Source organism: Somniosus microcephalus, chromosome 5 (assembly GCF_052327205.1).
Source record: "Somniosus microcephalus isolate GS21.2 chromosome 5, FLI_Smic_1.0, whole genome shotgun sequence".
NCBI lineage: Eukaryota > Metazoa > Chordata > Chondrichthyes > Squaliformes > Somniosidae > Somniosus > Somniosus microcephalus.
The window spans coordinates 228,770,557-228,782,825 of record NC_140991.1 but is presented as its reverse complement, the minus strand read 5'-3'; the positions used below and the strand labels follow the sequence as shown (position 1 = coordinate 228,782,825).

Here is a 12,269-nt window from a genome sequence, read left to right as displayed (position 1 = left end):
TGTTAGGAGTCTCATAATAGAATTAGAAGGTGGGGGAACCGTAAAGGGTAATCTGAAGAGTGAAGACTCCCACTCAGTGCTTTGATCTCCTACCTCCTGGCTGTTTCGAGTTGACAGCCTGGCTGAATTGCATTCACTGGTTTCATTTGGAATGATGCTGCGCGCTTGGAGAGTGCTCGAAAGCAATCGGATACATAGGAGGTACACCTGTACTATAGGAATTTACAATACAGCCCCTTCCCGACTGGATTGATTGCCGCGTACAAGCACAAACAAATTAAAAAATGCACAGGCACAACCCTCCAGGACAATGAAGAAATAAACTGACATACAACTGCAGCTGGCGAGAGCAATTGTGTCGACGCCCCAAGCCAAATTATAGAGACACTAAATTACAAACCATGAGGAGAAAAACCCCTCACATGACTAATGGTAATTAAGTAATTCCATGGTCCACTTGCTGCTGCCTGATTGGCAGAGAAAGGTGTGCTTACAGTTTGTCTTCCCAAATAACTCCACAACCCCTCATTAATTATTACTTAATTAGTAAGAGCGTTTATTTAAATGGTTTATCGAAACGTATCATCAGCAGTTAAAATTGTATGTTGCTGGCTTTCTTTTAGACATCCGCATTGTGTTAGGCGTTACTCAGAATGCTAAGGGATGTGGGGTGGGGGAAGGGGGCAAGGGGGGAGGGAAAGGTGCAGAAGTAGCAGTTTAAAGCGACATGTCTCCACTTCGTGTTTACACAGCCCGAGGATTCACCTGTAGGAAGGCAAGACGTTACGTTGTAACAAATGACAAGGAAACTGTACTAAAAGACAACCCTTCCAGACACATCGATGTGAAGTCTTAGATTAAAAACAAAATCTCAAGATCGACAAGATTGTTAACTCAAATTTCGAAATTTGGAAGGGGTATCTTGTGCCAGGTTTGATGTTGAAATGCAGGAACCAGAAGTGAAACTTGGGTGCTTGAAAGTTGTTAGAGGGAGCGTTTGTTTCAAAAGGCTTTGCGTGTGCAAATGTGTATTCGAGTCGGAGCAGAATGAGATCTTGCTCTCGTTAAATGTATGTTGCGAGCTGTCACGGGCTGCTTCTGTTCAACCATGGTTCCTGTAAAGGTGTGAAACTTAATAACGAGCGTTTAACGAGGGCTGTAAATCTGGATCCGACGCCAGAGCTGGCGACAGCATTAGCAGATCGGACACGTGGCGGAAAGGCCCCACCAAACCCACACGAAGCAGCCTAGCAACGCCAAGGACGGGCTGTGAGTGGCTATATTACTCCCTCGGCAGCATGATAAGGGCCTGCTTGAAATGTTGGTATGGTAGTTCCTTATAGCTAATAAAGCTGTATTTCAAATGCATTCTTACTGTTAGCAGCCAGGAATATATTCAGAGCACGTTACAAAATGTCATCTATTGTCCAGGTGGGCTCAGCACTACCATACACCACCGGCCTTATGCAATATCTGCCATTTGTCAGACAGTTTTATTATGTACACCCATAAGTACTATAACGTATGTTACCTACAGAAGTCTGTGCACTGGATCTGAAATGAGCTCTTCCAGATTATCCTGCCACTATTTAAATAGACCTGTGTCACTGCTAACCATAGCTTGAGCGGGCCATGGTCTGATATGTATTCAGTGATCGTAATGATTATTGCTTAACCACAATTTCACCGAACCATGACTGCCACTCGTCACTTCTAAGGTTTTCAACGGTTCTCATTAACTACCAGCCCCGACAAAAGGTATTTTAATTGATCACAATAAATCACATTCGCAACTTTGTTTTCTTCTTGGATCATTAGAATCGTCAACATCATCATCTCTGAATACAGATCAACATTGTCACAGTTTCCAGCCTGAGCAATTTAAACAAATGGTCATAGTTACCTTCCCCAGCTATGATCCTACCTAAAATGCTATCATTTTACCATCCGCAGCTTGAGGTATTTGCAGTCACCATCATTGTCATCACCAGCCTCTCAGAGCTGAACGCTTTATCACTGCCATCTCTAGCCCCCAAGAATTATTTCCAACAAGTTATCAGCCCAGTCCCCGCAGCTACTGATGTGTTCCGCTGATTCCCATCGCTGCCCTCTCCCGCTTCAAGTCATTTAGCAGGTTTTCAGTCTTGCTATCTCTCCGTTATTGCTTTCAGTTAGTTGAATGAATCATAATTAGTGTATTCTTAACTATTTGTGCTTTAATTAATTTTGTGATAATACTTTCCTTACTTTTACCGACCTCGTAAATAAATATGATGCCCATTGTCTGCATTGTAACACTCATCCTATTTGGCCAGAGAGCTTGAACTTTATTATGGGCCAAGCAGTACAATTCTGATATTGGAGAACTAAAAGTGTTTCTCTATTTGTCCATCTATATACATATCCAAAGTATTTAAAGTCTCTTTAAATAAAATTATTATTTGTACCATCGAATACAACTCACAAACTCACTGCACAGGTGAACAATATCCATAGTTACAAAGAGACAGGGTCACTTTTAAACTGCGTATTCACAATGTGATTTACGATTGTCTGCAGACTAGGTCTTCAATAAACGAATTACTTTGTGTTTGTCTGTTTATCAGTCAGACAGTACTATGTGCCTATCTTTCATATAGTAGGGAGCATGACTATTTCTAGCTAGCTGCTGCTGCCTCTTTTCAGATGATGTCAGTTCTAGGAGATCCTTCTGGATGCTGCTTTAACTGCATCCGAAACTAGGGTCTTGCATTCAGGACACATGTCCGAGGCAAATGAGGTGCTTTTGCTTTCCAGGTTTTACCTTCTTTGACACTCCGCTTTGTCAGTTCTGATGCGGAATATCTTGCAAAGATAATTTGGTATGAAAGTGTCAAGTTTCTTCTCTGTAGCCTTTGTCACTAACCACATTTCAGTGCCAAACAGTAGGATGAATAAAACAGTACATCGGTATAGTCTGACCTCTGTTTTGAGGGTTAGTTTATTATTCCTCCAGATTATATCGAATTTGTTTTGCCAATTCTAGCTGACAACTCTTTCTAATATTAGAAGTGTTATTTCAAGGTAGGTGAAGTGTCTACTTTCAGTAGCTTCTCCCTTCCAAGCTTGAAGTTCTATAGTAAATTATTGGTTTTTCTAAGAGATTTTAATTTAACCTTTGTCCCAATTTTGTTGACTTGTTTTGTTTGCATTTCTTTTTTTTCATTTCCGGTAGCAATATTGCACCATCTGTGAATCATGTAGACTCCAAGTCCATCTACTCCATCTCTTATTCTTCAATAATCTTCAGGTATACAGTTGCCCCAAATCATAGGGGTAGCAAGGCATATCTCTTCTGGGCACTAGTCTTGAATTTGAACCATATTGTTGTTCTATCCTCTACTTTAACGCAACATCCAATTCCAACATTGAGTTCATTAACAATGTATGTGTACCTTTGAGGAAATCCGTACTAGTGTATCTAGGCTATCAAAGGCCTTTTCGAAATCAATCGTTAATGTTAAATTTAACATACTCTTTGTAGCTTTCTCTGTGGTATTGCGGAGTATCATGATTTGATTGTTGCATGATTGTTTCTAAACCCGCCCCGTTCTTCATGCGTTCTTTTGTCTGCAAATTTACACCTATTCAGTGACATAATTTTGAACACTTTTCCTGAGATTGCTGGTAAAGTTACCCAAAGACAGTTATTACAATCTGGCGGATTTGCCTTTTCTGGTAGATTTGTTCTGAGACCTTCAGTTCAGTCCAGAGGGCACTTGCATCCTTACTATACTTGGTAGATGCATTTTCTCTTTTGCCATGATATCTCCAACATTCATGACAATCTCTGCTGTTATTTTGTCATCTATTGGTGTTTTCCACTGGTATAAGACTTATTTGGTTGCTTTAAGTTGCAGTTATTCGACGCTTTAAATTTTACTCGCATACAAATGCGTCGCTGGTAGATTGCCAATAGGGATACTGTCTCTTTAAAATCTCCCAATACCTTTCTGCTGTGATTCACTCAAACTAATGAGGGCGTTCTGGTTTAGTCGTGCTGATTTCAGTGCTAAAGATAATACAGCATTACAAAAAAAAAAGCGTCCTGCGTAGAATATGCAGATGAATTTGCTTAACATGTACTTTGGGTGTCCTCGAATATTTTGTAATTATCATTGATATGGTAAACTTATATTCTATTTGGGATAACTATCAACTTTTTCATTTTATAACCATGGGGTTAGAATGCGACGATACAGCATCGAGAGAGAGTTTGTTAAGTGATATATAAAAGACGTTTTGTGTGATTGATGGATGTACTAAGTGGCAAGGTTGCCCTGCGGGTGGACAACAATAGTTTAGGTAAGTTGCGGGTAATCAACTCTGAACCGATGTCAGGGGGTGTAGGTTACACACGGGCTTCAGAACTGGACTAAGGTGAGACCCAAAACGTCATGAGACCTATTTTAGGATATAAACATGATGTCACGAGGCGCCGAATCAATGTTTCGACCACTTGATCCTAACACACCGAAAATTGAGAAAACTGATCTCAACTATAAAATATTACAATATACTCTAATCGTTACAAACAATCCATTATTAGCTAGCGAATTTTAATTACGTGTGTATATAAATGCGTGTACAATTAGGTACAATTTAAGTATAAAATGATGTATTACTTCCTTCTTTTACTTTATTTTTTAAACAGCAGTTTGTTTTTATTCCTGCACATAATAATCCCTCCTTCAATGCACTACCCTCCGCTTTTCGGGGGGAGGGGGAGGAGATTGAAGGCCCTCTGGATGGCATTTAACATTTAACACGTACAAACTGTGTCGAATTACTGTGATCTTCGGATTAAACTGTTGTGAACTCTGTAAAACTCGGCACTGTCTTGACACAAGTTGCACAGAGGAGTCTGTAAGAGGAAGTGCTAGCAGACGCGGTTTATTTATTTTTAATCACAAAAAAAGTTATTGAAATTTATAACCACTTTAAAACCTGGGTAAAACCTGGGTAAAAACAAAGGCTCTAATCTGGGTGCAGCTTAGTGATCATTAAATGTTTCCTGCCAATTTCTCCCGCAAGGTTTCTGAAGCCAATGCTGCATCTCTCGGTTCACCTGAAACCAGGACAGGTACAGATCAATAAACAGAAAGAAGTAAGCGTAGGAAGAATGCTAGAATTCGTGGCCTTAAATAACTTTGTCAGTTTCTAAAGTCTACAAAAACAAAAGTAATAATGTTTTTCTGTGGGCGCATGTCAAATATGTTGTCCCTGTTTAGTGTGGGAAAACAAAAAAATGCGGCAGACAGTTGTGAGAAATGTTACACCAAAAAAAACTACAGACACCACAAAGAGAAAAGAAAACGCAAGGCCCTTGCTTGGCTGGTAAAATCGGACACGCTGGCGGTCCGGTCTGTTTAACAGTATATGAATAATTAATTCTCTGGTATTTGTTATTTCATTGTCTCTTTTATCCGACTAATTAATGTGACCCGTCAAAGCATTTACATTACTTTAAGCTCGCATACATGCTGTCATTTAGGGTAAATGATAATTATGTATCTTTTTGTTTTGCTTTTTAAAGTCGTTTTTTTCCTCTCGAAATCTCTGTACAATGTAAGATTTGTCTATTGGTCCTGTTTATATAGCTACATTGTGCATGTGTATAATAGCTCTTGGCTGGTGCGAGTTGTTGACACTTGTTTTATTGGGGGGTAGAAAACAACCCGAGAGGTTGCACAAAAAAAGGGACACAGGAAGGTTTAAGAAGGGAAAAACCAGTGTTGGACAGCTGTAAAATCATGTAGACAGGTTGTCATACACCAGTGGGTGCTTCACTGAATAGATCCGAATGCAAAACATTTAACACAACACAACACAAAGTGGCCCAACCGTGCGAAGCCACATGTTCCAAACTAGGAGGGGCTTGCCGCTAAAGTGACCTGTCAGTCAAAGCATCAACTTCAAATGATATCTACGGATCTGCCAGGACCTATGGGCAGACACATCAGTTGGAGTTGAATTGGCGATCAGATCGCTTACAGGGAGATTCTGCGGGCCAGGACAAAAAGAGACGGGATTAGAAGGTGATCGGAAGCGAGTTTTTGTATCCTGTCATTTTGCCTTTTTCTGTGTTCTGAGTTCGTGAAGATCTCTTCTGAGGAGATGGCCTTCCCTCAGCTGGGGTACCCTCAGTATCTAAGTGCGAGCCAGGCTGTGTACGCTGCCGATCGGCAGGGAGTGCTGACTTCTTCCCGAGGAGGAGCCGAGCTTGGGGCTAACCCTGCCGCTGCTGCTGTAACCTCGGTGTTGGGAATGTATGCAAACCCTTACACAGCCCAGAACTACAGCGCTTTCCTCCCCTACACCACCGATCTCACCATGTTCTCCCAAATGGTAAGTGCGACCAGCCTTTTGCAACACTTTGTACGGACCATCTTTACCGAAAGGTTAAAAATAAATAATTAAAAAAGCAATCCTATTGTACAGCTACGGTAAAGTTTGATCAAATCTCTATATCGGGCGGACCCCCACAAATACGTAAAAGACATGAGGTGAGAAACGGTTGTATTTATTATTTTAACCACAGCAATCTGTAGTAACAGCACCGAGCGTATAAAGCACCGAGACACAGTGCGGACGCTTGTCTTTCCATAGCTGAATGCACTATCACTAGACGGCGAGCCTTATGCCTTTCTTATTTTATTAAATTCATGCCATAAATAAGATGTTAAAAGTTTAATAACAACTATCCCCGATGACAGTGTGAACCGGAATATCAGTCCCGTGGGTTGATTTAATTAGAAACCAGCTTTGGAAAGTTTGATACTCTCTTTCGTCCGGACATATTTCTAGTTTTGTTGTCAACACCGCGCACGGACACGTTAGAAACTCTTATCGTTGTATGTGCTGATTTAAACGTGGCCATCTCTTCGGTTTACCTCACGATCGTGGTAGCGTCTGTTGTTTTAGTACCATTTTAGACACAGTAGGCCAAAGTTGCGTGAGCTCCGCTTTAGTCTGCAGTTACTATATGCAATCCGCAATTAGACATGGAGCTTTGTTTTAACCTGTCATATCCACGCGATACATTAAATGAACGCAACTCACTTTCTTTTGTGCTGCATATAATGCAATGGAAACTTATTTCATTTATTTTGTTTATTCCGTTTTAATTACTAATGTTACACGACACCGACAAAAATGCAAAAAAAAGTTTTGCAATTAATCAAATATATATTGATTTTTATAACCGTGAAAATATATCAAGAATCGTTGCAAATTCGGCGCTGTTCTGATTTTAGAGCTCTAAACATACATCCTTCGCTTTAAGACAATAGCTCTCTTCCTGAACAGTTTCACCCTTCTTCAAACAAATACAACAATCAGGCAAATTCGGTGATCTGCGTAATAGACCCCAGCCTCTGGGAATAAGGATTTTGCATAGATTTGCAGCGGTGGAAATACAATAATCTCATATCGAGGCAGAAAAAAGGCAAGGAGAATTTTGAGATTAGCCCAGACAATTACCTGCAAAATATTGAATGGTGGCCACTGATCCTGTAGTTTATTATGAAGATTTCCTGTTGTCTTGATAATAATCCAGGCGCCCTGTTCAATCTCATCTTGGAACAGATAACACGCACTGCCATTGAATTTAAATTCCTGCTGGTTTCCCAAAACAGTTGAGATTATCTATAATTGTGATTAAGTGCCTTGGTGCCCAACATGTAACATTCTATAACCACATAATATGGAAATATCAATGACCATCCAAAAAGTGTATCTTATTTAGAGATAAATTTGGCCTATGTAAGACTGGAACTGCACGCTGTTTATAAAGAGAAAAGGAAGGAAACCTTTCAAGTTTAAATGAATGGAAGCTTACAAGAAACTGAAAAAAGATTTGTTTTCTGTGGTGACTGTAGTGTGTTTTCTTAAACGTGTTGCATTTCAAATAATAAAGATCCATAAAGAGACCGCATTCTTTTGGAGTGTTTACATTGCGGCCATCTCAGCGGGAACTGAATGATGTCATGTTTCCAACTTTTTAATTCAACACAAAATATCTTTCCAAAAACAAAAGTAGACACCGGAACATACGTGCACACGCAACCCGGACATTTGAAAAGACGCAGTTTTTCTAAAATGTCCGTATAACGTTTGATTTTTAACTGCTGAAACACAATCATGCGAAAACTTCTCCTTTCTCAAATCTTCCTCCCGCATATTTTTTAAACCAAAAATGCAATGTTAAAAATAAATGGCGTGAACTATTTTAAAACTGTGTATTTGAAAAGTGAGTCTTATGAAAATTAAGTGGCTTATAGAACAGCGGCTCAACTTTTTTTTTAACATTTCTAGTGCGGAGATATGAATAAACGGTTTCAAAACAGAGAAGATGGTTTAGGAACTTTGTTTGTTTCTACCTCTGAAATTTAAATCACAGTTAAAAGGTGTATGACATTACAGCTCATTTGCTTTCATAATTTGAAGTTATAATGTGGGATTTAAATATAGTACATAGGTTTTCTAATAACTAATTCTAAGATATCCAGACATATAATTTCGAACTTCTGTCGCAAACAGATATGTCACATACATTTCTCTGCTAATGCTGTGTGTGCAGCTCTTTTGAACTAGGTATGAGGTTATGTTTAGGTTCTATTTTAAGTCACTAAAATTTAGTTTAATTATACCGTTGTGGCGATCTTATTTCCTTTTTGCTTTTCTTGTAGAAAGCTTAATTTACTTTTGTATTTAAAGATATTTTAGCTTTAAAACTTACCACTAATTCCTGTTAAGACTAGGTTGAAGTTTGAGGACACATTGGTGCTTTCATAACTTCGTTTTGCTTGTATGTGTCCTATTCTTGTGGCGAATTGTAAGTGTAAATGTTCTGCTTTTGATAACATGATATAGACCTGGAATAATTTAAACATGTTTTCCTCTCTCTCTCTCTCCCCCCCCCCCCCCCCCCCACACACACACACACTTTGTGTGTTTCTGTTGCAGGGATCGCAGTATGAATTAAAGGATAATCCTGGGGTTCACCCGGCCACGTTTGCAGCACATGCGGCTCCTGCTTATTATCCCTATGGACAGTTTCAGTACGGAGACCCGGCCAGACCTAAGAATGCAACCCGGGAGAGCACAAGTACTCTCAAAGCCTGGCTCAACGAGCACAGGAAGAACCCTTACCCGACCAAAGGAGAGAAGATCATGCTGGCCATCATCACCAAGATGACCCTGACCCAGGTCTCCACCTGGTTCGCCAACGCCAGGAGGAGGCTCAAGAAAGAGAATAAAATGACTTGGGGTGCCCGGAGTAAAGAAGATGACGGTACTCTCTACGGCAGCGATACAGAAGGGGAGAGCGAGAAAAAAGAGGAGGATGAGGAGATTGACCTGGAAAGCATCGACATCGACAAAATCGACGAAAACGACGAGGAACAAAGTAATGGAGAAGAGGAGGAAAAACTGAACTTCAGTAGTGAGGGGGAGAAAGCGGATTTGGAGAGCGGGCACGATCGGACATTGCAGGGATCTGATGGTGAGAGTAAAGCAAAGGAGACGGACAGAGTGCATGGAAATGTTGCTGAAAGCAATGGCACCAGGGGGATATCTCTAGGGCAGGGGAATTTGCTAATCCCAAATCATAGCAAACCAAAAATCTGGTCTTTGGCAGAGACTGCGACCAGCCCGGACAGTGCCCAGAAATCTTCTCCAACCAGTCACACGCCGTCGACCATCCAGCACCCAGCTTTCCTCTCAAACCACGGACTCTATACATGTCAGATCAGCAAGTTTCATAACTGGACAAACGGCGCTTTCCTGGGCCCAAACTCTTTGCTAAATGTCAGGTCGTTTCTGGGTGTAAATCACCATCATCACCATCATCATCCGCAACATCCTCAGCAGCAACATCCTTCTGTGCTAACAGCAGCCCTGGGAGCAGTAAGCAATGAAAAATCAACAGACATCCCCAGCCCAAAACACACAGGTATTTTACACTCACAACCCTCCAGTGAGCTTTACATTTTTAATGTTATATGTTCAGCTCTCAGCCTGTGCCAGATCTGACGGCTTCCAACAATGTAACTGAACTTCAAAGTACAAACGCCAACGTGTTTTTTCTCTCTCTAAACTTGCATTTTAACTTCAAAACTCAGATCTTGTTTTTGCCTAGAGACTGGTTCAGAATGTTTATTTTATTTTCCAGAAAGAGAATGTACTCCAGGCGAATCTCCATCACAGCAACTAAAAATATCATTTCAACCCGTAAACGAAAGGTGAGTTTTAATAGTTAATACAACAAAAAAGACACCCACCTCACCATAACATACAGCAGCACAGCTTTACAATGTAACACAAGAGTTGTCTCATTGTTTTTAGGAAGAAATGCTTTGGGATTATTCGTCAATGTTTATATATTTGACAATAACAGAACGTCTTTATTGAGTCTGAACCATTTATTTTAGTCTCCTTTAGAGGCACAATGTACATACATAATATCGTATATGGCTGGTCACTCAGATGTTTGTGTGGTTTTGTTCTTTCAGCTCACGGCCTCAGCAGGAAGGAACAAGAGTTTTAGCAACCATCTCTTCCGTCTGAGGAAGTGTTACGGAAAAAAATATGAAAAGAAAGAAGAAAACAGAAAGAAAATTGAAAAAAAAAGCTAATTTACTTCATCTTTTCCTGCCGCCAGTGTCGGGCAATGCAAAAACCCTTTCAAAAACTTGACAAATATGTAACGATTTATTTGACATTGTAACATATCAGCACGTGTTATTCTAATTGATTTTTTTCCTGACGCAATTATTATCGGTTTGGTAATTATTTTTCCCACGTCCCGTGTTTTTTATGTATATAGAGTGATTATAATTGTAAATAAGCGCGTGAGCAGAACTTGTCAAAATCATATATTTTTGTCTAATAAACTAAAAGAAATTAGAACGAACTCCCATCTCCATGTAACCTTACGCGACCTTGTATTAATTTTCAGAAATTCACATTTTACAGAGATTTTAAAAGAATGTCAGTGTATTTGGGGAGGGGACATTAAAAACAGTCTGAGCGTATTTTTGTAGTCACAGTGTTATTGCTGCTGTCAGGATTATTTTATTTAAAATGTAGCGTTGACAAAAAAAGGGGGGCTGAGGGAGAGACAGAAAACGGTTCCAAACAAGGTTGGGATCTCAGCAAAGTAAATGTTCCAGTGTTTATTCTCCCGGTCCCCAATGAAACCAATCAGTGACCTTTAAGGTGCTACTAACTCGACAGATGGCTGCTCCTGGTGGAAAAGGGGGAGCTCTGTGAAGCAAACAGCTGCTAAAGCAATTAAAAAATAATATGGGAAGGCTGTGTTCAAACAGGGAGGTGGGGGAGAAAAAAAAGACAAGCTCATCACGTATCGGAAATAATAGCAACTGTGAAATAAAATATTAACAAAGCATCAGGGCACCATGTATCGATTGTTTGGCTGATCTCACTTCATTGGGAATAACGCTTCTGCTGCTGTCTGACAAGCACAAAAACCAGCGCTTCCTTCCGAGCGATAAAGTTACATTATCAGTGGTATTTAGACACAGAGAACACAGTTTGTCATTTGTATAAGATTATGAAAAAGAAAGATTATATTTGATTCTGATGTCTTTATATACGACGCGTTTTTAAATAATGGTATTTAAACGAAAATGTCGGGGTGTGACAGAATATTTAATTAAAAAAACATTGACGGCGTGTGTTGACTCCAGAGTAATGACTTGGTCATTTTACAAGATTTGAAATAATTCTAAATGTATTTAAATGATATTGTTCGGATCTTCAAAAAATTGAATCAAAGTAAAACATGTTGCATATGTCAGCTATTAAAGAGGTGAAACGTTAAAGACGTTTCCAAAGTACGTTTTAAATAGTAACAAATATATATATGGCATCAAGTTATCAGACCCTAACTTTCTTTTCATTTCTTTAACAGCAATATTATCAATGATATTGTGTGAGGCTGAAATATTGCCTGGGTGTAATCTCGTAATTTGTTTAAAACGAACACGCTTGTGTAGCTGAACAGTCTGCGATTTCCTCAACTCCACGCTGTCACAGGTTGGTTTAGTTAGACGGAGTTTCACTTCACACTGAAAGGAAACCCATCTCTTTCGGAGGAGACATTGCTAATTTTGACGTGGCGTGCTGGTTGCATGAGCAGAGTGTTGTGTTGAAGCAGCTGAGAGTGAAAGCGTGTGGAAACTGTGGGACTATAGCTCCCTCTATGG

The 12,269-nt window shown here is 39.9% G+C and overlaps 1 protein-coding gene across 1 annotated transcript; it reads left to right on the top strand.

Annotated features, from left to right (window-relative positions):
* Positions 1 to 5,965: 5,965 nt before the first annotated feature.
* Positions 5,966 to 11,736, top strand: LOC147117600 (iroquois-class homeodomain protein irx-1-A-like). The gene is made up of 4 exons (XM_085988722.1): positions 5,966 to 6,387; positions 9,007 to 9,994; positions 10,214 to 10,283; positions 10,554 to 11,736. The coding sequence occupies exons 1-4, from the start codon at positions 6,157 to 6,159 to the stop codon at positions 10,606 to 10,608; spliced, it is 1,344 nt and encodes a 447-aa protein (XP_085844848.1). The 5' UTR covers positions 5,966 to 6,156; the 3' UTR covers positions 10,609 to 11,736.
* The last annotated feature ends 533 nt before the right edge of the window (positions 11,737 to 12,269 follow it).

Coding starts and splice junctions, on each gene's coding strand:
- LOC147117600 (XM_085988722.1), top strand. CDS start 6,157: ATGGCCTTCCCTCAGCTGGGGTACCCTCAGTATCTAAGTGCGAGCCAG. Junction 9,995..10,213: donor CCCCAGCCCAAAACACACAG/GTATTTTACACT, acceptor TTTATTTTCCAG/AAAGAGAATGTACTCCAGGC. Junction 10,284..10,553: donor TTTCAACCCGTAAACGAAAG/GTGAGTTTTAAT, acceptor TTGTTCTTTCAG/CTCACGGCCTCAGCAGGAAG.